At 46.8% G+C, this 27,156-nt stretch overlaps 1 protein-coding gene across 1 annotated transcript; it reads left to right on the top strand.

The window, feature by feature from the left end:
• Positions 1-6,709: 6,709 nt before the first annotated feature.
• LOC117518856 (protein NLRC3-like) lies at positions 6,710-18,784 on the top strand. The gene is given in 5 exon segments (XM_034180096.1): positions 6,710-6,779; positions 13,812-14,855; positions 14,858-15,620; positions 17,164-17,337; positions 18,775-18,784. Coding segments are annotated over 5 exon segments (2,061 nt in total).
• The last annotated feature ends 8,372 nt before the right edge of the window (positions 18,785-27,156 follow it).

The following is a 27,156-nucleotide window of genomic DNA, read 5'->3' as shown; positions in this document are numbered from 1 at the left end:
TTTTCATTTCTTTGTTTGTTTTTTTTTTCCCCTAACAATGAATAAAATGAAAGACCCAATTGTGATTAGTCATTGATGTTTAAAAATGAAACCGCTCGGCGAGGCTGCGTACGCCTGAACGGTTTAATCAGAATTGAGTTTTTGATAAATGATCTGATTTGACAACAGAGGCGCCGCTCAGTGTGTTTAAAAAAAATGAACATGTTCAAAGACAGAACGATCTGAATCACTAATGACCAGCTGTGACATCATCCCTCTGCCTCAGGATGACCTTTGACCCTGGGAGCTCGCAGTTTTCCCGAAGGCGTTGTGGTCACAGTGTGTGTTTGTGTGATTTTAAAGGTTGTCCAGATTGTACGCTGTCACAGGCTCACTGTGAAGTTGTGGCCTCGGCGCTGAAGTCCAGCCCGTCCCGTCTCACACAGCTGGACCTGAGTGACAACATGCTGCAAGATTCAGAAGTCACACCCCGTTTTTGAGGGACTGGGGAGTCCGAACTGCCGCCTGGAGACTCTGAGGTCAGCGTCACCTCCTTTTTTCAGTCTGCTTGTAATTCTGATTAAAGTCTTGATGTCACACACGTGAGTCACTGAGTCATAAGGTGGTTGTGTGGGCCGCTGAAGAGGAGGTACTGCTGGCCCACCACCACCAGAGGGCACCCTGCCTGGAGTGCGGGCTCCAGGCACAAGAGGGCGCTGCCAGCCTCACAGGAGCAGCCGGGGTGACAGCTGTCACCAATCATCTGATCTTCATTTGTATATCAGCAAGACGACATCTCCACCTCTTTACCGAGATATCGCTCTTCTTAGGAGGTAACGTACTCAGCCGTTGTGTTGTCTTTGAGACAGTAACGTTGTTGCTTTGTGTTTTTGACAGTAGTCAGTGAGTACTTGCAGTTGGAGACTGAGTTGGACTTTTCACCAACCTTTTGATAAGTACTCATACTCCTGCACATACCAGTTTTCTGATGAGAGGTGGAGGTGGATTTCCCACCATACGTGTTGCTGGGTGTAAACGCACCCACATCTAACTGTTTTGCTTCATTGCATTCTATTGTGATCTGCCGTGTTTGTTGTGTTGTTGTTGTCCGTCGGACCCACAACAGGGGGCGCAAATGACGGACAATGGAGGAAGTCAAATAATAACACTTTACTGTTGTGAATGAGCACAACAAACACGGCAGATCACAATAGAATGCAATGAAGTCAATTCACAGAATGTGTCATGTGGGCAGGCTCGAAGATAAGAGACGTCTGTCCAAAGCAGAACCGGAACCACACGATTTCCTCCGCCACCGAACCCCGGGAATATTGGAGCCGCCAAGTCCCGAAACTCCCAGGTGGCCACTGCTCCGCTTGTCGGATCTGGTACTGCTGGCGAGGAACAAAAACAGTTAGATGTGGGTGCGTTTACACCCAGCAAACACGTATGGTGGGAAATCCACCTCCACCTCTCATCAGAAAACTGGTATGTGCAGGAGTATGAGTACTTATCAAAAAGGTTGGTGAAAAGTCCAACTCAGTCTCCAACTGCAAGTACTCACTGACTACTGTCAAAAACACAAAGCAACAACGTTACTGTCTGAAAGACAACACAACGGCTGAGTACGTTACCTCCTAAGAAGAGCGATATCTCGGCAAAGAGTGGAGATGTCGTCTTGCTGATATACAATGAAGATCAGATGATTGGTGACAGCTGTCATAGGTGATAAGTGACAGCTGTCACCCCGGGGCAGCGCCCTCTTGTGCCTGGAGCCCGCACTCCAGGCAGGGTGCCCTCTGGTGGTGGTGGGCCAGCAGTACCTCCTCTTCAGCGGCCCACACAACAAAGGTGATGAAGTCATGAGATGCAGATTTAACTTCCTCATAGTTAAAAAGCAAACCCATATTTCATCATTTCCCGCCGTCACAACTATTGAATGTTTGACTCAGTGTCTTTTTCTCATCACTCAGTGCTGTGTAATTAAGACTTAACAACACATTTATGAATGAACAGAGTTTTTAGTTTGTGTGGGTCATGAGTTATCTCATGCTTGTTTGTTTTTAATAGTAGCTCGTATCTGTGACTTTTACAGCCACATAAATTTCTGACTCACTGTCTCATGACTTTGTTTAAGTTATGTCATTCATAATTATCCATCCATCCATTTTTCTTCCGCTTCATCCGAGGTCGGGTCGTGGGGGCAGCAGCTCAAGCAAAGCCCCACAGACCTCCCAATCCACACCCACCTCCCCCAGCTCCTCCGGGGGAACCCCGAGGCATTCCCAAGCCAGCTGCGAGACATAGTCCCTCACAGACGCGACCCTCCTCCCGATGGGACGTGCCCGGAACACCTCTCCAGCGAGGCGTCCAGGGGGGCACCCGAAAAAGATCCACCCTGCAGGAGGAAACTCATCTCGGCCGCTTGTACAGGCAATCTTGTTCTTTCGATCATGAGCCAAATCTCATGACCATAGGTGAGGGTCGGAACGGAGCTCGATCGGTTAATGAAGAGCTTTGCCCCCTACTCAGCTCTCTCTTCACCACAACGGTCCAATACAGCGATCGCATCACTGCAGATGCTGCCCCAATCCATCTGTCAATCTCACGCTCCATCCGTCCCTCACTTGTGAACAAGACTCAGAGATACTTAAACTCCTCCACTTGAGACAAGGACACTCCACCGACCTGAAGAGGCAAAGCACCTTTTTCCAGTCAAGAACCGTGGCCTCTGATTTGGAGGTGCTGATCTTCATCCCGGACGCTTCATACTCGGCTGCAAACTGCTCCAGTGCACGCTGAAGGTCCTGATTTGACAAAGCCAACAGAACCACATCATCTGCAAACAGCAGAGACGAGATTCTGTGGTTCCCAAACCGGACCCCCTCTACACCCTGGCTGTGCCTAGAAATTCTGTCCATAAAGGTAATGAACAGAACCCGTGACAAAGGGCAGCCCTGGTGGAGGTTGACGTGCATTGGAAACAGGCTTGACTTACTACCGGCAATGCGAACCAAGCTCCTGCTGCGGTTGTACAGGGACTGGATAGCCATTAACAAAGGACCCCGTACTCCTGGAGCACCTTCCACAGGGCGCCTCGAGGGACACGGTCGAACGCCTTCTCCAGATCCACAAAACACATGTGGACTGGTTGGGCGAACTCTCATAAACCCTCGAGCATCCGAACCATGCGATTCTGGAGCACCATCAGTCGTTAGAGCGGTGAGTTCCTCCGAAGTGGCCTTTGCGAAGGTCAAGGATGAATTCATGAACTGCAGGAATTTGTATCTGGTGAATTCCACTTCTCTTCTTACAGCGGAGATCCCAAAGTTGGGAAAGAGGGCCATGGCGATGTCTTGTCCTGTGGAGAAGATGTGGTGGTCCTTCAGAATTTCTTCATAACCTCGCCTGGTCCGGCGATGAGCTGGGGTCTCGGGTTCACTCAGGTAGTCAGGTTGAGTTGGTTGGAGCTGGTCGGGTAGTCTGAGAAGACGGTCTCTCGGGATGTACACCAGAGCCTGATGCAATATCACCAAACTGCAGACTCCAGACCAGTTCGGAGGTAGACTGGTGTATATGTTCGTGCCACACTGCCAATTGTGGTTCAACAGGACTCTGGTACCTTTTGATGATGGAACAGTGGATGAGCAAAAACATCTATACGGGCTGTCTTTACAACCACGCTCTGTCTGACATCCGAACCCTGCTGACCTTGTTGAACAAGGCGAGATCTTGCCAGTACAGAGCAGCCGTCTCATTAACGTATGCACAATACGTGTAAGTGAAGTTACAGAGAGAGGGTGGTATTTTTCCTACATTGTTTGTTCCACGTCCTATTACACACCCTTCATAGAAGCCATAGTGGGCGACACCCTCCATCACCTGAGGTGAGGTCGCTTGTGGCCAAGCCTGGTACACAGTGGGACGTGGTTTCTTGCACTCGAGGTTGAGTAGAGGGCACTTTGTCTCATATGGCTGTGAGTAGTCCGCTTGTGTCATTGTCTTACCCCTGCAGGGGTACGTAGCCATCGCCATCAGGCATCCTAGCTCCACGGCCTTGGGGGTAGTCGTGTAGACGTTGTGGTGAGATGTCGATGTTGGCATACGAGCACAAACATAGCAGTTGGTCATGTTGTTGGAGGTGGCGGTGTAGTTGATATAGCGCCACCAGATATTGCCTTTGTAGCGATGCATCTGAGCATCACCAGACAGTACTTCAGATCGACGGTGTCTGTCGTGGGGTGTTCCTCTTCTCACCCATTCTGGGGTCAGCCACCACGTGAGAAGACCAATCAACGTGAGAAATCCAATCACTATCCCACACACTAAGACCACAACACAAGAGTTACTTTTGCGATGCTGGTGACCACGACGTTCTTGCTGCTGTTTTCCAGCCGGAACACGCCGTCCCATCGGAGCATCCTCCAGTAACATTGTTGCTCAGCTTACAGTGTCACCAAAACACCTCACTCTAAATGAGTAGGGATCAGGTAGTTGCTTCACTGACGTTGAGACGAATCACCCCTAACGGTGAAACCCCTTTGTAGTCAGACTTCCCCACTACTCGTTGGAGGGTCTGGCACACGCTGTAGCTTACAGTGGCTTAGGTGGATCCAACTGGGTTGCTTGGCAATTTTCACAGCGGTGGGTGTTGTCAGCAGCACTTGGTATGGCCTCTCCCAGCGTGGGCTGGACCAGCACTTTCTTTTGATGACCTTTATGAACACCCAGTCACCGGGCTGAACCAGTGGACTGTCCTGTGGGGACAAAGAATCAGATGGCAGTAAATTCGCTTTTGACACATCTTTCTCTTGTAGTAATTTTCTCATATAATCGGCTAATGTGGTCTCTTCATCAGCAATTTCTAAGTCTTTTGGGAACACTGGTAACCTATAAGCTTTACCATATAAAACTTCAAATGGTGTGAGGCCCGCTCCTGCTGGTGTGATACGCTATAGAGTTTAACCAGGTCCAAACATTCTGGCCATGGCCTTCTTGTTTCTTCCATGCGTTTTTTGAGTCTGTTTTTAACAGTTCCATTGGTTCTCTCAACCAACCCTGCACTTTGTGGTGATAGGCAGTTATTTGCAAATTACCCTGCCATCCTTGATATCACCTTATTACAAATGAGGACCATTATCACTGTAAATGGTCTCTGGGATGCCAAAATTTGGCACAATAGTCTTACAAATGGCTTTTGCTACGGCTGTGCATCAGCTTTGTAGAGGAACAATTCAACCCATTGGAAAAAGCGTTCATGAGGACCAAACAGTATTTATATGGTCCACTCTGATTGAGTTCAATGAAATCCATGCGAAGTGTGTGGAATGGATATTTTGGCTGTGGAAACTGGCCTCGTTTTGGTCTCATGTTCCCCTGTGGATGTGCTAATACATGTGGACACATTCTACAATAGTGTTTTGAGTAAGTATTAAACCCAAATGTTGCGAAAAGTTTGCTAATGAGGGCTATCATCCCTCCTGTGGATACTGACTCGGGCCCGTGCGATAAAATGGGCTGCTGCTTTGAACAATCTACGGGGTAGGACCGGCATGTCATTAATGCAATAAAGTTGTTTTGTGTTGAGCACCGCTCCTTTATCTGTCCAAAGTCTTTCTCTGTTAATGGAGCCCACCTGTTGGCAGCTCCTCAGTATCTCGTCAATCAAGGTGGGGTCAGCTTCTGCGGAATAGATGTCAGATATTCCAAATATGCCTGAGGCAGCGGTTTTAGCAGTCGTCGGCGAATCTATTACCAGTAGACACCATGTGTGTACCTTTGGTGTGTACTACACATTTGCACAGAGCCAATGAAGTGGGTAAACATATAGCAGATAAAAGGCTTTTTAGCAGAGCAGCGTGTGTTACGGGCTTGCCTGTAGACGTTGCCATTCCTCTTCGCTCCCATTGTTTAGCGAAGAAAAAGACTGTTGAGAATGCATATTGACTGTCTGTGTAAACAGTTACTTTTTTGCCTTTGTCTAGGATAGAAGCTCTGGTCAAAGCAATGAGCTCAGCAGCCTGAGCTGAATGTGTGTGTTATCTGTTTTGCTTCAGTTACATCGTTCTGTGATGTCACTACAGCATATCCTGTCTGCGTCTCTCCTTTAGCGTTCTTGGAACAAGAACCGTCAACAAACCAGACTTCTCCCTCAGACAGGGGAGTATCCGTCAAATCGGCTCTGGGGAGTTGGAGACTTTCAGTAACAACAACACAGGTGTGGGGGTTTCCTTCCTCCTCAGTGGGGAGGAGAGTAGCTGGATTCCAGTGTGGTGCACTAGTTTATTTTCTACTCCTGAAACAACTTTTAGAAAATAACAAGAGCTTGAACAAACTCACAGGAACAGGGAATTCAAAATAAAAAAAACGCTCCCAAAATGATTTTTGCCAAAATCAAATAACTGCAGGGTGTTAATGTGAAGTTCATAAAAAAAATAAATGAGGGATTGATTTTTGGTGTGCATTAGTTATAATTTTCTCTACGTGCCGCACTTTGCAGGGAGACATGCTGAAAAGAGTGAATGTTTAGATGTGTAGGATCAGTGGGAGCTGAAGATGGAGAACTGGGCTCAGAGTGTAGAGTGGACACAACCACTGAACCACCGGAGTGTGATCCGAGAACGAGAAGGACTTAAAGTTCAGATTTGTGAGACCAGCAGAGAGATGAGGCTGAGGTGGTTTGGACATGTGATGGGAGAGATGAAGAAGATGTTGGTGAAGGAGTGATAGGATGGTTGTAGAGAGGAAGACTAAACTGCAGATGATGGATGGTCCAGATGGGGACGAGACACCTGTACTGAGTCAGAGTGCAGACTAAGGCTTTGGGATTCTGGAGTGATCAAGTCGAGGCTGAGTCTTTGGAGGAGTCGAGACCAAAACCTGAAAAACACAAGTCACGACTTGAAGAATTTGGATTCCACACGGTGCTTCTTTCTGAAATTTGTGACGCAAATGGTTTTTGTGACTAAACCAAAGTTTATGACTCATTCTTGGTGCTCACTGGGACCAGCGGATTGAAGCGAGTGTTGCATTGTGTGTCAGGGTTCGGAGTCTGTCAAACCGACAGAAGTCTTCAGTTTGGGTCTCATTAACATCAGCTCACTGTCCTCAAAATCCCTGTTGATCAACGATCTAATTATGGATCATCACTTGGACATGATTGGGTTATGTGAAACCTGGCTCAAACCCACAGCTGTTCTTCCTCTGAATGAGGCCTGCCCACCAGGGTACACATTTGGTCACATGTCTCGTGGTGCAAAGCAAGGCGGGGGTGTTGCTTTTATTTATAAATCCAGGTTTACCTTATTGACCGTTGGGGGTCATAAATATAATTCGTTTTAGCATCTGACTCTCTGCTCTGCTCATGATGCTACATATTGTCAGGGTCAGAAGTATGGAAATCAGTCATGTTATTTTGTCACTGTTTATAGGCCTCCTGGCCCATACGAGGTCTGTCAATAAAGTAACGGTCCTTTTTATTTTTTTTTTAAACTATATGGATTTCATTCATAATGTTTTTACATCAGACAAGCTTGAACCCTCGTGCGCATGCGTGAGTTTTTCCACGCCTGTTGGTGACGTCATTCGCCTGTGAGCACTCCTTGTGGAAGGAGTGGTCCCGCCCCCTCGTCGGATTTTCATTGTCTGGAAATGGTGGAATGATTTGGACTTTTTTTCCATCAGAATTTTTTCAGAAGCTGTTAGAGACTGGCACCTGGAAACCATTTGAAAAATGTATCTGGCTTTCGGTGAAAATTTTACGGGCTTCACAGAGAATAAGGACTGTTACTACAGCTTTAAGGATGGCTTTAAGGACCCTTGGCGCGCCACACTCGGCGCGCCGCGCTCTGAGCTGCGACGATGAGGCAGAAAACGCCAGATCATTTCTAAGCTGATGGCTCTGTGGATACGAGACCATCGTGTGCACTTTTGCTGGTTATCACAAGAGCTGGACATCAGCCATTTTCCGGCAGATTTCACTTTTAACGAGATTTTGTCATGGAAAGCCGCGCGGAGGCTTCATGCATAACGACCGATTTGCTGTTTGAGCGAGACAAAGGACACCTCCTTTCGGCGTGTCAGAGTACAAGTTAGGACAAGCCCAGCTCTCCACAATTTCTCTGATACTTACTGGACTGGTAAGCATTGAAAGCGAGATAGGCATGTCCCAACTTGTCCCATTTGTCCCAACTTATAACTTAGAACTGCGCCATTTTCGTTCCAAACCTCGAGCCTTCTGCCTAAGGTCACGCAAGTAACCACTGAACCAAGGCGACTGCGCCCTGGGAAGGTGTGGCCTTAAAAGAGGAGGTGCAACCTTATCCAGTGTAGACACTTGTCCCAACTTGTCCCACGCTCGGAGCGCGGCACGCCGAGCGTCCTTAAAGCCATCCTTAAAGCTGTAGTAACAGTCCTTATTCTCTGTGAAGCCCATAAAATTTTCACTGAAAGCCAGATAAATTTTTCAAATGGTTTCCAGGTGCCAGTCTCTAACAGCTTCTGAAAAAATTCTGATGGAAAAAAATCCAAATCATTCCGCCATTTCCAGACAATGAAAATCCGATGAGGGGGCGGGACCACTCCTTCCACAAGACGTGCTCACAGGCGAATGACGTCACCGACAGGCGTGGAAAAACTCACGCATGCGCACGAGGGTTCAAGCTTGTCTGACATAAAAACATATGAATGAAATCCATATAGTTTTTGAAAAAATAAAAAGGACTGTTACTTTATGGACAGACCTCGTATTCTGAATTCTTAGATGAATTTGGTGCGTTCATCTCTAGCCTGTTAGCTAGTGGGGGCAGAATTTTGATTATTGGTGACTTTAACATTCACATAAATAAGCCCTCTGATCCCCTTTGCAAGTCATATATGGAACTTGTGGATGCATTGGGATTCCAGCAATGCATTCAGGATTCAACGCACATTAGTGGAAATACCCTTGATTTGGTTCTCACACGTGGCCTTGCTGTCACGAACATTGACTTTTTGCCTCTTGCCTCTGTGTTCTCTGACCACTCATTTATTAGGTGTGCATTTATGTTGCCACGTTTAGTGGAGCGAAAGCCTTGTCTGTCTCTGCGGCGACACATTAATCCCTCAACTATGACTGAACTCGAAGTCAGACTGCCTGAAATTTTGGCTTCAGGTTTGGAGAATGTTCAATCAGTGGATAGTCTTGCGGATGGCTTGAATTCAGCGCTCAAGGCTACACTGGATAAGGTTGCACCTCCTCTTTTAAGGCCACACCTTCCCAGGGCGCAGTCGCCTTGGTTCAGTGGTTACTTGCGTGACCTTAGGCAGAAGGCTCGAGGTTTGGAACGAAAATGGCGCAATTCTAAATTAGAGGTGTTCCACCTTGCATGGCGTGATGCTGTCTTACATTATAAGCATGCACTCCTGGCTACAAAGCGGACCTATTATTCTGATTTGATCAATAAAAACAAGCATAATTCAAAGTTTTTGTTTGAAACTGTAGCATCTCATTCATGGACGGCCACCTGTTATTCACTCTCCATTTTCAGCACAGGACTTCTTGGACTATTCGAGAAGAAAATTGAGGATATTAGGTTGAGCATATCTCAGCAGGCTTTGGTCCAGCCTCCGCATACTGCTATGGAGGTGGATGCGCCCACTGAGGTGTTACCCAAATTTACAGATTTTGATGGTATCTCGCTAGGCACGCTGACGAGGCTCGTGACGTCTACTAAAAGCACAACCTGTTTATTTGATCCTATACCAACAAAACTATTTAAGGACCTGTGGCACATTCTTGGACCGACTGTGCTGGAAATTATAAATCTCTCATTAACTCTGGATCTGTTCCTAATGTTTCAAATCTGCAGTAATTAACCATTACTTAGAAATCCAATCTCGACCCTATATTGAAAAATTTAGACGATATCAAATCTATCATTTTGTTCTAAAATCCTGGAAAAAGTGGTTTCGCGACAGCTCATGAACTACCTCACTGAGAATAATCTTTTTGAGCCACTGCAGTCTGCTTTTAGAAAATATCACTCCACAGAGACAGCACTTACTAAAGTAGTGAATGACCTTTTGCAAGCATGGACTCAGATACCACTACAGTCTTGGTGCTGTTGGATCTTAGTGCTGCGTTGATACTGTGGATCATCATATTTTACTCAGTAGGGTGGAGAATCACTTTGGGATTACTGTAACTGCTTTTGCATGGTTGACGTCATACCTATCCAGTCTTTCTTACTGTGTATTGTGTAATGCACCTCCTCTGATTGTAGGGACATGAAGTTGGGGTTCCGCAAGGATCCGTTTTAGGCCCCCTGCTTTTTTTCCCTTTATGTAGCACCCCTTGGGAATATACTGCGGCGCTTTGGGATTCCCTTTCATTGCTATTCTGATGACACTCAATTGTACATGCCAATAACTACTGGTAATCTCATTCATCTAAAATCTTTGGAAGATTGCCTTGTATCAGTAAGAAGTTGGATGTCTAGTAACTTCCTACTTTTAAATTCTGATAAGACTGAAGTTATGGTTCTTGGTCCAGCGAGGTATCGGCATCAAGTTTGATCAGCTAGCACTTAGCTTAGGTTCGTGTCTTATACATCATACGGATAAAGTGAGGAACCTTGGAGTAATTGTGATACTATGTTCTCCTTTGATCTCCAGAGACATTAGAGACATTACGAGGACTGCTTTCTTCCATTTGCGAAATATAGCGAAGATTCGTCCCATCCTGTCTATGGCTGATGCTGAGACTTTGATTCATGCATTTGTCTCTTCTAGATTGGACTATTGTAATGCTCTATTTTCTGGCTTACTGCAGTCCAGGATTAGGGGTCTTCACTGGTTCAAAACACTGCTGCCAGACTTTTGACACAAAGCAGAAGTTTGACCACATTGCGCCCATTTTGGCATCCCTGCACTGGCTTCCAGTTGCTGCAAGATCGGATTTTAAAGTACTGTTATTAGTTTTATAAATTTGTTCATGGACTTGCACCTCCCTATCTGGCTGACCTGGTAAGCCGCTATGTACCAGCTCGGGCCCTGCGTTTTCAGGGTGCAGGACTTTATGTGTTCCCAAGGTGAATAAAAAGTCTGCTGGTCACAGAGCTTTCTCCTACCATGTCCCAGCTCTGTGGAACGATCTCCCAGCACACATTCGGCAGTCTGATACTGTGGAGACTTTTAAGTCACGTTTAAAGACTCATTTGTTTTCCCTGTTTAATCATTAGTGTTATGTGTTTTATTCTTGTATTCTTTTATGGTCATCTTTTTATTGTGTTTTAAATTTTTAATTCAGTTTTCTTTGTTGTTGTTTTATGTTGTGTGAAGCACCTTGAGACGAGTTCGTCATGAATTGGCGCTATATAAATTAATAAATTTGATTTGATTTGGGGTTATGGGCTGTGTTTCGTTTTTGTTCTGTGTGGTGTCTTCCTTGTCTGTCATTTTCTGTCACTGCTTCTCTTGTCTGTCGCTTGGTGCTTGGTGGTGGGCGTGTCCCTCTGCTCTTCCACTCCCTCACACCTGTTTCTCATCACCTGCTCATTACACCTTGTAGTTGAGCCTCACCTTGTGCACTTCCTCTCCGTCAGATCGTTGTGCTTGTTTGCGTTTGCTTGCAGCTGTCTTCAGAGTCCTTGTTTTGATTGTTCTGCTGTGTTTTGAACTTCCTGCCTGCTTCTTCGACCTCGCCTCAGCCTGATGTTTTGATACTGCTGTTTATTCTTGACTGCCTGCCTGGGTACCGACCCTGCAAGTATATTCACTAAAGCCTTTTACACATCAAACTCTGGAGTCTCTGTCCAGCATTTGTGTCCAGTCATTTCTGGGTTCAGATTCTGATATTGTGGGATCTCCTGTCAAGGAGCGCTCTGTTTGAGCGCTCTGGCTTACCAAATGTGGTAACACCAAATTTTGGTGCTTTGGCTGACTATGTAAAACCAGCTGTCAAGAATTTGGGAGTGATATTTGACAGCTGTTTGAGGTTTGATCAACAGATAAACTCTGTTGTCATAGCAGGTTTTTTTCTGACTTCGTCTTTTGGCTAAAATAAAGCACTTTCTCAGTAGACATGATCTTGAGACAGCCATTCATGCTTTCATCAGCTCCAGACTTGATTATTGTAATGCACTTTATTCGGGCATTAATCAGTCGTCTCTTGCACGTCTCCAGTTGGTGCAGAATGCTGCTGCTTGTCTTTTAACAAACACTTTTAGACGTGAGCATATTACGCCCGTCCTCTACTCACTCCACTGGCTTCCAGGTCGTTTTAGAATTGATTTTAAAATTTTAGTGTTTGTTTTTAAAGCTATTTATGGCCTTGCACCTCCCTACTTGTCTGAAATTTTAACTTTGCGCACCTACAGTAGGACATTAAGGGCGTCCTGGCCAGCTTTACTTAGATGTTCCAAGGTCAAGATATAAACGCTGGGGTGATCATGCTTTCGTGGTAGTTGGCCCCAGACTGTGGAACGAGCTACCTCTTGAGTACGTACTATTCCTGACCTAGCACTTTTTAAATCTAAGTTAAACACTTATTATTTAAACTGGCTTTTAACACTTAGTGGGGAGGTGACATGTTCTGTTTTTATGTGCTGTTTTAAAATTTCATTCTATATGTGTTTTATTTTGTGAATTTGTGTTTTTAATGTTAAGCACTTTGGACACCAGTCGGTGCTGTAAAGCGCTTTATAAATAAATGTTGATTGATTGATTGATTGAAATATTGCACCAGTCAATACAAAGTGAATTAATTTATTTTGTAATTATAATTTTGAATTCATATGTTTACTTATTGTGGACTAACACAGTCAAGTGGAATTGCTTTCAATTCTAAGAAGAGACAGAGTAAGTAAAAGGTGGTTATGGTATCAAGACCAAGACTGAAAGACGAGCGGATTGGATAAACAAAAGGAAGACTTGATGGGGAAAAAAGAGGTTCAGGACCTGAATCCATCAGGATAAACATGCAGGAAGGAAAACTTTCTGTTCTTTGTTCCCATGGGGATTGATTCCATATTTCTTGTTTTTCAGCACTTGGTGTTGTGTGGGCCGCTGAAGAGGAGGTACTGCTGGCCCACCACCACAAGATGGCGCCCTGCTTGAAGTGCGGGCTTCAAGCACGAGAGGGTGTCGGAGCGACCGGGAGTGACAGCTGTCACTCATCATCCGTACCAGCTGTCACTCATCCACTACTCAACACCATCACCATTAAAGGCCGGACTGCAACTCCACCTCCCCGCCGAGAAATCAACTACCATTCAGGTAACTTCTCTGCTGACTTACATTAAGTAATAATCTGAACTTCTTTGCAGCCGTTTTCCTGTGGTGTGTCCTTATCTGTGGGATTGGCGTTTGGTGTGGACTGCGACGGCTTCGCCTCACACCCCAAACCAGATAAGTGGTTAAACAGGAGCTGCACGAGTGTGTGACTGGAGGTGGAGGTTCTCCCTCTTAACTAAACACTGACTGTGGGATTACTGAGTGTGCAAACTCGCACTCATCAGTACTGTCTCTGTTCTCTGCCAGCAGTACCGGGTCTGACTGCTGAAGACAGTGGCCACCTGGGGCGCAGGGCTTGGTGGCTCCGGTGTTCTTCAGATCCATTGGTGGTGGAAGCTGTGTGGGATCCGGCTCTTCTCTCGCCAGACGTCTTCTATCGTCGAGCCTGCCCACACGTCACCTTGTATATAATTGACATTCCACCATATTGTTATTGTCTGTACTTCGTTGTGCGATTCACAACATTAAATTGCTACTTTTTGGCTTATCCATTGTCCGTTCATTACCGCCCCCTGTTGTGGGTCCGTGTCACGACACTTTCACAACACTTGGTGGTCTAGAAGATGATTTGGACCAGTTCAGGATGGCTCAGAAGATGAAATACCAATCTGTAACAGAAGGATGTGATGAGTCTGGAGTGCCCCTCAAGATGATCTACACTGAGCTCTACATCACTGAAGGTCACAGCGAGGACATTAATACCCGACATGAGGTCAGACAGCTCAAGTCAACTGCCAAGAAGAAGACGGTCCATGAAACGCCAATCAGATGCCATGACATCTTCAAAGCCTCACCTGACCACTGCAGACACATCAGAGTCGTTCTGACCAGTGGTGTTGCTGGTGTCGGAAAAACATTCTCGGTGCAGAAGTTCACTTTGGATTGGACAGAAGGCTTGGAAAACCAAGACCTTGGTCTGGTGATTCTGCTGTCCTTCAGGGAGCTGATCAGAGAGCAGCAGTACAGTCTTCTGGAGTTAATTCATGTTTTCCATCCGACCTTGCAGAAGATGACAGCGGAGCAGCTCAGGCTCTGTAGCGTTCTCTTTGTCTTTGACGGGCTGGATGAAAGCAGACTGTCACTGGATTTCCAGAACAGTGCTGCTCTGAATGATGTCAACCAGAAGTCATCTATCGGCGTGGTACTCACCAACCTCATCAAAGGAAAGCTGCTTCCATCAGCTCTCATCTGGATAGCTTCCCGCCCTGCAGCAGCCAATCAGATCCCTCCTGCCTATGTTGACAGGGTGACACAAGTCCAAGGCTTCACTGACCAACGTAAAGAAGAGTACTTCAAGAAGAGGTTCAGTCATGATGAAGATCTGTGCAGCAGAATCATCTCACATATAAAGTCCTCCAGAAGCCTCCACATCATGTGCCAGGTCCCGGTCTTCTGCTGGCTCGTTGCTGCCGTTCTGGAGAATATGTTAACAGTGGAGCAGAGAGGAGAGCTGCCGAAAACCCTGACGGACATGTACTCGCACTTTTTGATGGTTCAGATCCTGAAGAAGAACCAGAAGTATGATGAAAGACATGAGAGATTTCACCGGCTGAAGGATTGTGACAGGGAAGTTCTTCTGAAGCTAGGACAGCTGGCGTTTGAACATTGGAGAAAGGAAACATCAAGTTTTACCAAGAAGACCTGGAGCAGTGTGGTCTTGATGTCAGGGAGTCCTTGATCTACTCTGGAGTTTGTACAGAGATCTTCAAAACAGAATGTGTGATATTCAAGAAAACCATCTACTGCTTCATCCATCTGAGCATCCAGGAGTTTCTGGCAGCAGTCTACATGTTCCACTGTTACACCAACAGGAAAACAGAGGTACTGGAGCCATTCCTGAAAAAAAGCATGAAAAGCCCAGAAGAGATTTGCCGAGGAAATGATGATGACCTCAGCTATGATTATGACTATATTTACAGACATTTAGACGTCTTCCTGAGCAAAGCCATGATCATATCTGTCAAGAGTAAAAACGGCCACCTGGATTTATTTGTTCGTTTTCTCTGTGGCCTCTGCCTGCAGTACAACCAGAACCTTTTAGGAGGTCTCTTGGGTGAGACATGGATCGATCCAGGAGCCATTAAACAGGCCATCACTGCACTGAAGAACACAAACATACAGGGGATCCCTGACAGAGGCATCAACGTCTGCCACTGTGTCACTGAGATGAAGGATCAGGAGATCCAAGAGTTCCTGAAGACAAATGCTAAATCAGAGGTGGAACTCTCAGAGATCCAGTGCTCAGCTCTGGCCTACGAGTTAGAGATGTCTGAGGAGGTTCTGGATGTGTTGGACCTACAGGCGTACAGGACGTCGCACCAAGGACGACTCAGACTGATTCCAGCTGTGAGGAACTGCAGCAAAGCTCTGTGAGTCCAAACATCGACATCAGGACTCTAGGTCACTTTGGTCCAACAGTAACGTCTCCAGGTCACAAGGCTCATGTGTGCAGCAACGTAGTCACAGTTCCCTTTTTATTATGACGTATGGGGGGGGGGGGGCATCATGTTTTCATCCCGTCAACTTTTAATCTTAACACTATAACTAAACAATCCTTGATTGAAACCAATGAATGGGGGGTGTGATGGTTTGGCGGAGGCTTGGGGTCTGTGCCCCCCCCCCCCCCCCGCTCTTTTGCAAGAGAAATGCTGTATTTTCTGAAGTACAACTTTGTTTTTGGAGGTTTTGCGATTTAAATACTGAAAACTCGCACATTAAGTTTTCATAATAATTATAAGTATTTACATCGGCCGTTCTCAGGAAACTAAACTAATAACAAAAGAATAAATGCCATTAGTAAAAGTGAATTACAACAATACCCAAAAGTCCCAAATTAAAGATGAGAAGTGTGACTTATACTCCGAGAAAAAACAGCGATTTCATTACGATAAAACCGTCCACCGGCCGAATGTACGAGTGCCGGCGTCTGTCACACTTTGTGTTACTCTCATTCAGTGATGTGATGGAAGTGAGCGCCGCCTAAAACAGCGGTGGTTCTGTCACGTGGCAGAATGCGGCGATGCATGGCACCAACGCGCGTCTGTAGACTCAATCCTGTTGCTAAAACTCGTAACCAACGGCACATAACTCCGTCATACAGACGATTTAAAATGTTGGTAGTAAACTGTTTCAACCCACCGATGTGGTTTCATCTGTTTTAAGATGAAGTGGATCGTACAAATATTTGATTGACTTGCCATCCCAGCGAGGTTGGCTAGTTCGAGTGTACACGCGAGCTTTACTGTGTGCTGCAAGACAAATATACGTACGGGTACAAATAAAGTCACCTGAACCTAAAGACGTGTTTGTCGATAACTAATGTCTAGTCATGAGTTTAGTGATTTTACTGGATAATCTTACGGTTATGACGTTAAATATTTCTGTCGCTCAGAGCTAGAGTTTAATTCAGATTAATTCATGGAACCTGAGCTACTGCTTTTGGCTTTTTCAGATCAGCAGTAAGACGGAGATGACGTACAGCGTTAAACAGCACGAAGGAGGTTTGTAGGGAACGTGGCGGTTATGGCGCCGTGGGCGCCCCCTGCTGTTGTTCTGCTCACACATCTGGAAGTTTTCATTTCTTTGTTTGTTTTTTTTTCCCCTAACAATGAATAAAATGAAAGACCCAATTGTGATTAGTCATTGATGTTTAAAAATGAAACCGCTCGGCGAGGCTGCGTACGCCTGAACGGTTTAATCAGAATTGAGTTTTTGATAAATGATCTGATTTGACAAACAGAGGCGCCGCTCAGTGTGTTTAAAAAAAATGAACATGTTCAAAGACAGAACGATCTGAATCACTAATGACCAGCTGTGACATCATCCCTCTGCCTCAGGATGACCTTTGACCCTGGGAGCTCGCAGTTTCCCGAAGGCGTTGTGGTCACAGTGTGTGTTTGTGTGATTTTAAAGGTTGTCAGATTGTACGCTGTCACAGGCTCACTGTGAAGTTGTGGCCTCGGCGCTGAAGTCCAGCCCGTCCCGTCTCACACAGCTGGACCTGAGTGACAACATGCTGCAAGATTCAGAAGTCACACCCGTTTTTGAGGGACTGGGGAGTCCGAACTGCCGCCTGGAGACTCTGAGGTCAGCGTCACCTCCTTTTTTCAGTCTGCTTGTAATTCTGATTAAAGTCTTGATGTCACACACGTGAGTCACTGAGTCATAAGGTGGTTGTGTGGGCCGCTGAAGAGGAGGTACTGCTGGCCCACCACCACCAGAGGGCACCCTGCCTGGAGTGCGGGCTCCAGGCACAAGAGGGCGCTGCCGCCTCACAGGAGCAGCCGGGGTGACAGCTGTCACCAATCATCTGATCTTCATTTGTATATCAGCAAGACGACATCTCCACCTCTTTACCGAGATATCGCTCTTCTTAGGAGGTAACGTACTCAGCCGTTGTGTTGTCTTTGAGACAGTAACGTTGTTGCTTTGTGTTTTTGACAGTAGTCAGTGAGTACTTGCAGTTGGAGACTGAGTTGGACTTTTCACCAACCTTTTTGATAAGTACTCATACTCCTGCACATACCAGTTTTCTGATGAGAGGTGGAGGTGGATTTCCCACCATACGTGTTGCTGGGTGTAAACGCACCCACATCTAACTGTTTTTGCTTCATTGCATTCTATTGTGATCTGCCGTGTTTGTTGTGTTGTTGTTGTCCGTCGGACCCACAACAGGGGGCGCAAATGAACGGACAATGGAGGAAGTCAAATAATAACACTTTACTGTTGTGAATGAGCACAACAAACACGGCAGATCACAATAGAATGCAATGAAGTCAATTCACAGAATGTGTCATGTGGGCAGGCTCGAAGATAAGAGACGTCTGTCCAAAGCAGAACCGGAACCACACGATTTCCTCCGCCACCGAACCCCGGGAATACTGGAGCCGCCAAGTCCCGAACTCCCAGGTGGCCACTGCCTCCGCTTGTCGGATCTGGTACTGCTGGCGAGGAACAAAAACAGTTAGATGTGGGTGCGTTTACACCCAGCAACACGTATGGTGGGAAATCCACCTCCACCTCTCATCAGAAAACTGGTATGTGCAGGAGTATGAGTACTTATCAAAAAGGTTGGTGAAAAGTCCAACTCAGTCTCCAACTGCAAGTACTCACTGACTACTGTCAAAAACACAAAGCAACAACGTTACTGTCTGAAAGACAACACAACGGCTGAGTACGTTACCTCCTAAGAAGAGCGATATCTCGGCAAAGAGGTGGAGATGTCGTCTTGCTGATATACAAATGAAGATCAGATGATTGGTGACAGCTGTCATAGGTGATAAGTGACAGCTGTCACCCCGGGGCAGCGCCCTCTTGTGCCTGGAGCCCGCACTCCAGGCAGGGTGCCCTCTGGTGGTGGTGGGCCAGCAGTACCTCCTCTTCAGCGGCCCACACAACAAAGGTGATGAAGTCATGAGATGCAGATTTAACTTCCTCATAGTTAAAAAGCAAACCCATATTTCATCATTTCCCGCCGTCACAACTATTGAATGTTTGACTCAGTGTCTTTTTCTCATCACTCAGTGCTGTGTAATTAAGACTTAACAACACATTTATGAATGAACAGAGTTTTTAGTTTGTGTGGGTCATGAGTTATCTCATGCTTGTTTGTTTTTAATAGTAGCTCGTATCTGTGACTTTTACAGCCACATAAATTTCTGACTCACTGTCTCATGACTTTGTTTAAGTTATGTCATTCATAATTATCCATCCATCCATTTTCTTCCGCTTCATCCGAGGTCGGGTCGTGGGGGCAGCAGCTCAAGCAAAGCCCCACAGACCTCCCAATCCACACACACCTCCCCCAGCTCCTCCGGGGGAACCCCGAGGCATTCCCAAGCCAGCTGCGAGACATAGTCCCTCACAGACGCGACCCTCCTCCCGATGGGACGTGCCCGGAACACCTCTCCAGCGAGGCGTCCAGGGGGGCACCCGAAAAAGATCCACCCTGCAGAGGAAACTCATCTCGGCCGCTTGTACAGGCAATCTTGTTCTTTCGATCATGAGCCAAATCTCATGACCATAGGTGAGGGTCGGAACGGAGCTCGATCGGTTAATGAAGAGCTTTGCCCCCTACTCAGCTCTCTCTTCACCACAACGGTCCAATACAGCGATCGCATCACTGCAGATGCTGCACCAATCCATCTGTCAATCTCACGCTCCATCCGTCCCTCACTTGTGAACAAGACTCAGAGATACTTAAACTCCTCCACTTGAGACAAGGACACTCCACCGACCTGAAGAGGGCAAAGCACCTTTTTCCAGTCAAGAACCGTGGCCTCTGATTTGGAGGTGCTGATCTTCATCCCGGACGCTTCATACTCGGCTGCAAACTGCTCCAGTGCACGCTGAAGGTCCTGATTTGACAAAGCCAACAGAACCACATCATCTGCAAACAGCAGAGACGAGATTCTGTGGTTCCCAAACCGGACCCCCTCTACACCCTGGCTGTGCCTAGAAATTCTGTCCATAAAGGTAATGAACAGAACCCGTGACAAAGGGCAGCCCTGGTGGAGGTTGACGTGCATTGGAAACAGGCTTGACTTACTACCGGCAATGCGAACCAAGCTCCTGCTGCGGTTGTACAGGGACTGGATAGCCATTAACAAAGGACCCCGTACTCCTGGAGCACCTTCCACAGGGCGCCTCGAGGGACACGGTCGAACGCCTTCTCCAGATCCACAAAACACATGTGGACTGGTTGGGCGAACTCTCATAAACCCTCGAGCATCCGAACCATGCGATTCTGGAGCACCATCAGTCGTAGAGCGGTGAGTTCCTCCGAAGTGGCCTTTGCGAAGGTCAAGGATGAATTCATGAACTGCAGGAATTTGTATCTGGTGAATTCCACTTCTCTTCTTACAGCGGAGATCCCAAAGTTGGGAAAGAGGGCCATGGCGATGTCTTGTCCTGTGGAGAAGATGTGGTGGTCCTTCAGAATTTCTTCATAACCTCGCCTGGTCCGGCGATGAGCTGGGGTCTCGGGTTCACTCAGGTAGTCAGGTTGAGTTGGTTGGAGCTGGTCGGGTAGTCTGAGAAGACGGTCTCTCGGGATGTACACCAGAGCCTGATGCAATATCACCAAACTGCAGACTCCAGACCAGTTCGGAGGTAGACTGGTGTATATGTTCGTGCCACACTGCCAATTGTGGTTCAACAGGACTCTGGTACCTTTTGATGATGGAACAGTGGATGAGCAAAAACATCTATACGGGCTGTCTTTACACCACGCTCTGTCTGACATCCGAACCCTGCTGACCTTGTTGAACAAGGCGAGATCTTGCCAGTACAGAGCAGCCGTCTCATTAACGTATGCACAATACGTGTAAGTGAAGTTACAGAGAGAGGGTGGTATTTTTCCTACATTGTTTGTTCCACGTCCTATTACACACCCTTCATAGAAGCCATAGTGGGCGACACCCTCCATCACCTGAGGTGAGGTCGCTTGTGGCCAAGCCTGGTACACAGTGGGACGTGGTTTCTTGCACTCGAGGTTGAGTAGAGGGCACTTTGTCTCATATGGCTGTGAGTAGTCCGCTTGTGTCATTGTCTTACCCCTGCAGGGGTACGTAGCCATCGCCATCAGGCATCCTAGCTCCACGGCCTTGGGGGTAGTCGTGTAGACGTTGTGGTGAGATGTCGATGTTGGCATACGAGCACAAACATAGCAGTTGGTCATGTTGTTGGAGGTGGCGGTGTAGTTGATATAGCGCCACCAGATATTGCCTTTGTAGCGATGCATCTGAGCATCACCAGACAGTACTTCAGATCGACGGTGTCTGTCGTGGGGTGTTCCTCTTCTCACCCATTCTGGGGTCAGCCACCACGTGAGAAGACCAATCAACGTGAGAAATCCAATCACTATCCCACACACTAAGACCACAACACAAGAGTTACTTTTGCGATGCTGGTGACCACGACGTTCTTGCTGCTGTTTTCCAGCCGGAACACGCCGTCCCATCGGAGCATCCTCCAGTAACATTGTTGCTCAGCTTACAGTGTCACCAAAACACCTCACTCTAAATGAGTAGGGATCAGGTAGTTGCTTCACTGACGTTGAGACGAATCACCCCTAAACGGTGAAACCCCTTTGTAGTCAGACTTCCCCACTACTCGTTGGAGGGTCTGGCACACGCTGTAGCTTACAGTGGCTTAGGTGGATCCAACTGGGTTGCTTGGCAATTTTCACAGCGGTGGGTGTTGTCAGCAGCACTTGGTATGGCCTCTCCCAGCGTGGGCTGGACCAGCACTTTCTTTTGATGACCTTTATGAACACCCAGTCACCGGGCTGAACCAGTGGACTGTCCTGTGGGGACAAAGAATCAGATGGCAGTAAATTCGCTTTTGACACATCTTTCTCTTGTAGTAATTTTCTCATATAATCGGCTAATGTGGTCTCTTCATCAGCAATTTCTAAGTCTTTTGGGAACACTGGTAACCTATAAGCTTTACCATATAAAACTTCAAATGGTGTGAGGCCCGCTCCTGCTGGTGTGATACGCATATAGAGTTTAACCAGGTCCAAACATTCTGGCCATGGCCTTCTTGTTTCTTCCATGCGTTTTTTGAGTCTGTTTTTAACAGTTCCATTGGTTCTCTCAACCAACCCTGCACTTTGTGGGTGATAGGCAGGTTATTTGCAAATTACCTGCCATCCTTGATATCACCTTATTTACAAAATGAGGACCATTATCACTGTAAATGGTCTCTGGGATGCCAAAATTTGGCACAATAGTCTTACAAATGGCTTTTGCTACGGCTTGTGCATCAGCTTTTGTAGATGGAACAATTTCAACCCATTTGGAAAAAGCGTCAATGAGGACCAAACAGTATTTATATGGTCCACTCTGATTGAGTTCAATGAAATCCATGCGAAGTGTGTGGAATGGATATTTTGGCTGTGGAAACTGGCCTCGTTTTGGTCTCATGTTCCCCTGTGGATTGTGCCTAATACATGTTGGACACATTCTACAATAGTGTTTTGAGTAAGTATTAAACCCAAATGTTGCGAAATGTTTGCTAATGAGGGCTATCATCCCTCCTGTGGATACATGACTCGGCCCGTGCGATAAAATGGCTGCTGCTTTGAACAATCTACGGGGTAGGACCGGCATGTCATTAATGCAATAAAGTTGTTTTGTGTTGAGCACAGCTCCTTTATCTGTCCAAAGTCTTTTCTCTGTTAATGGAGCCCCCTGTTGGCAGCTCCTCAGTATCTCGTCAATCAAGGTGGGGTCAGCTTCTGCGGAATAGATGTCAGATATTCCAAATATGCCTGAGGCAGCGGTTTTAGCAGTCTCGTCGGCGAATCTATTACCAGTAGACACCATGTGTGTACCTTTGGTGTGTACTACACATTTGCACAGAGCCAATGAAGTGGGTAAACATATAGCAGATAAAAGGCTTTTTAGCAGAGCAGCGTGTGTTACGGGCTTGCCTGTAGACGTTGCCATTCCTCTTCGCTCCCATTGTTTAGCGAAGAAAAAGACTGTTGAGAATGCATATTGACTGTCTGTGTAAACAGTTACTTTTTTGCCTTTGTCTAGGATAGAAGCTCTGGTCAAAGCAATGAGCTCAGCAGCCTGAGCTGAATGTGTGTGTTATCTGTTTTGCTTCAGTTACATCGTTCTGTGATGTCACTACAGCATATCCTGTCTGCGTCTCTCCTTTAGCGTTCTTGGAACAAGAACCGTCAACAAACCAGACTTCTCCCTCAGACAGGGGAGTATCCGTCAAATCGGCTCTGGGGAGTTGGAGACTTTCAGTAACAACAACACAGGTGTGGGGGTTTCCTTCCTCCTCAGTGGGGAGGAGAGTAGCTGGATTCAGTGTGGTGCTTCGCTTTATGACCACGTGGGGTTGTGACAGCAACGTAGCAGTATAAGATAAATATCTGGCTGGTGACAAAAAATTCATTTTAGCCTGTAGCAATAACACATCCACGGCATGTAGCACTAACAGTGTTGTGGGGTGAAACAAAACATCAGCTGATGACTCAACGGCCATGGCTGCAGCGCACACAGCTTGAACACAAGGGGGCAGTGCCTGTGCCACAGGGTCTAACCTTTTGCCAGCATGTGTAAATGCAAACCAGAACTGAGAATCTGGGTGAATTGGGACTGAGAAAAAAGCATTACTCAGATCGATCACTGTAAAAAACGTGCTGCCTGGCCTCAGTGAGTTTAACGACGTGTGTGGATCTGGCACTAAAGGAACTCTTGTTTCAATAGCCGCAAATTCCACGCTGCACAAACATCCACACAAATGTCTGGTGACGTGGATGCAGCATTTAGTCACTTTGGGTTGTCGTACTCGTCATGGCATGGTGGTGCAGAGGGTTTGGGGCCACGGCGTCCCCAGCTTTGTTGTTCAGTGTCGTTGTAAGGGCAGTTTCTGGCATAATGCCCTATTTTGCCGCATATCCAGCATGCATCTGGATGCAGTCTGCTTCGGTTCATTTTTCCACCACGGAAACCACTCCGGCCACGCCTTCGGCCACGGTAGTGACCCTGGAGTCAGTCCTCCCGTTGGAAAAATGCTTCCCCGCTTACTGATGGAGCATCATCGGACCAGAACACGTTAGCACCAGATTCGGATTTCTATTTGGGTTTCGCGCTTTTCTTTGTCTCAAGTACTCTGGAGGCGTGTCTGGCCCACTGCATAACCGTAGCAACAGACACCGTATCTAATTCAATCATGTGTTTCCTTATCCAGGCACTTAGACCTGGTTGGAAACCATTCACTAGCACCTGTTCTAATTGTTGTTGGTACTTTGTTTTTGCCTCCTCCTCAAAGGGAATTCCGCTATGGATACGGAACTCTTTTAGGAATTAAAAAATCGTCTGGTGTTTCGTCTGTCTTTTGTTTGACACTCTCTAAATGTGCATAATTAGCACGTCGTTGGAAGGTTTCACGGACTCTCGCAAAAACTTCCTTCAATTCTGCGAGATATCGGCCGGTCAATTTGCCATCGGTCGGATAGGGGAAAATCTCGCCGCTGTCTCTTCTACCGGTGTAATCTCCCCTCACTCTGGCCCAATTTTTCCCTAATGAACAATGCATCGCTTCACCGGCTTCCTGGCCATTTAATCTGTATGACTGTATTATCCCCAGTATGTTGTCTATCCACGCTTCTGGGTCCTCCTGTATGTCAGTCACTCCCGAAACTGCATCTGCCGCCTCTTTCAAATTCCACGGTCGGAAAACGTATATAATGGGTTCACGGCCCTCCGTTGGGTCAGGATTAGGGACCTCTATTAGGGGAAATGATTCAGCGCGATAACGCTGTGGTTTTGTAATCTGCTGTTTGTCTCACAGCTCCATGTGAGCGTTGGCAGTCTCACTTGGCTCTGGAGACGTCGGCATGTCAGCTGCTTCTGGTTCCGACTCGTGTGAAGCAGCAGCAGGTGGTTCTGTCTGCGGTTCCTCTATCTTTACTTTTTTCTTCCATACCATTAAATCATTTAGTAACACTACCAACCGATCCAGGTGAAGAACTGTTTCCTAGGTTGACTCTGACTGTGGTCCCAAGGAAGGTTCGGTGGGAAACAGGTACATTTTCATATTTAGTTAAAGAAAAAGAAGACAGGCATAGCAGTTGGAAATTTAATCCTTTTAAGGGTTTAAAATACAAAACAGGTGTTACAGCCAGCAAGTTATTGGTCTGGATCAGGACAGCCCCTGAGGGACTACCAGAACACCATAGAAACACCTCACATAGCGTTTGTCAGGGTTACATGGGTAACTCTCAAGGTCAAGGTCGGGAAAGTACCCCGCTAGACTTAGTACTAAGAAAATATCCAGGAAAACGCACTAAGGCCAACCAATGTATGAGAAAGTGGCACAAAAGGTCACATGGGGGCAGGCAATGGCCTTTGGTGGGATCATTTGATCCGGTGATGTGTGAAGCAGTTGCAGTAGAAATACAGAAAAAAGAAATTAAAGATCAGCAGAAGAACGTAAAAAACAACAAAAAACGCACTGAAGAAAAAGAAGTTTTGGCCTTGTTCAAGCAGGAAGCACAGAGGCTACAGCAGAAAAGAGAAAAAATGACAGAGGAAAGATCCAAAGAGACTAAAGCCAGTGCACCGAGCTGGGAATCAGAGCCACCCCCATATAAACGTCATGATATGGGAAAGACAGCTGGACAATTTGTATTAGGAACTCGTGAAGAGGACCAAGGCATGGATGTGGAGGGCAAATTCACACTGACACTAAAAGCTCGAGAGCCACAAGGAGACAGGTCCTCAGTCTGTCAAATGGATCATACAAGGTCTCCAAGTCCGAAAGTAAGTGGTCGCACACCACGACCAGCAGGGGGGGCCACAAATAACAGTGACACGGAGGCAGACGAGGATAAAGAGAGAGACCTGAAGGCTCCGCCTGCACATCGAGGTCCACTGAAAACCGTCCCCTCCCACCATAAGTCAGCCGACTGGACCTTCACAGGCTATAGAGGCTCCGAAGAGTGGCACAAGAGCTTCTGTGACACACTGGATCTGGCCAGAAGAGATAATGAAGAACTAGCTGAGCAACTTCGGCTAGCGAAGGAAAGAATACAAAGACATAGGGACGCCGAGGAAAGAAGAATATTACAACAATCGACGCCCAATCAAGGGAATCACATTATAGAGCCACCCACCCGAAAAATTTCTGGTGAGATCATCATTGAGACTGCAAAAGAGGCCCGACTCAGGCAAAGACAACAATGTGTAGCCAAAGACATAGCGGCTTTAGAACAGAATATAACCGACTGGATGGACTGCCTGGAACCAGTCAGTCGCACTCGATCTGGAAGACAGTATGGAGTCCGCACAGAAGAAGAGGAGGACGAAGACCTCATATGCCCATTGGTGGTTAGAAATGGTCATCATGTGTATACCCCATGGAGCTGGACAGACATGGTGGGGCTGGCCAACAGACTGCCAGACATCACCCAAGGAGCTGGGAGATGGATAACTGCCTTAGAAGAAGGCACTGCAGGGGTAACCTTGTCTTTAGGTGACATAAAAGCCTTGCTAATGCATGTCATGGGAAAACATGACACTGAAGAATTAGCAGGAAAGGTTGGACTAACACAAATGATGGGCACAAATCAACATGATGAAGTCCCCTTTAATCGCTATAGAAACTCCATGTGGGAAGGACTGAGAAGAAAGTACCCTGAGGTCTTGGATCCCTCTAAATTGGATGATGAGGAGTGGACACCTGAAGAGTGCCCAAAGAAGTTCCTGCACCGATTCCAGAAGAGATGGGCGGAGGAAACAGGAAATGCATGGAACCATTCTCCAGCAACTGAAATCCTGTTTAAAATAACTGTAAAAAAGGCTCTACCAGATGAGGTTCAGAAAGCCCTAGATGGAGTTGTGGGACTATCAAAAATGAATTGGGCTTTATACTCTGAGCATATTTGTCACCATCTTGAAATCTACAAGAAAGAAAAACAAAAAGAAGAAGATGCAGCAAAATCCCTGACGAAAAAATTGGTGCAGATGCAGTTGGGAGAGCTAACCAAAGTCAAGAAAGAAAAAACAAAGACCCAGGCACCAATGATGACCCCTGTTCCTTCTGAGTCGGCAAGCACAGGCCCTACGGCAAACACTGCTGCCACCTTACAGGCACCTGTGGTAACAGCCACACAGAGCCCCCAAGGAGCAGCAGGGAGCACTGCTGCAGGAGAAGTCTCAGCACCAGTGGAGCATCACTATCACTACCATAGCACTGGCACACCCGGAAATGGACCCACCTACAGTCATGGATGGAGAGGAGAGTCACGGAACTTTCAAGGTCAAAGAGGAGGGTGGCGAAGAGGATCTCGCCAACCTTCATTTGGAAGCAGATTCCAGAACTCAGCTCCCAGGAACAGTCAAGCGGGACCGCCTATGGGACCAACACCCCCAATAGGGG

This window comes from Thalassophryne amazonica, chromosome 1, assembly GCF_902500255.1.
Source record: "Thalassophryne amazonica chromosome 1, fThaAma1.1, whole genome shotgun sequence".
Classification (NCBI taxonomy): domain Eukaryota; kingdom Metazoa; phylum Chordata; class Actinopteri; order Batrachoidiformes; family Batrachoididae; genus Thalassophryne; species Thalassophryne amazonica.
The sequence above is the reverse complement of the archived record's forward strand: the minus strand, read 5'-3'. Positions and strand labels throughout refer to the sequence as shown.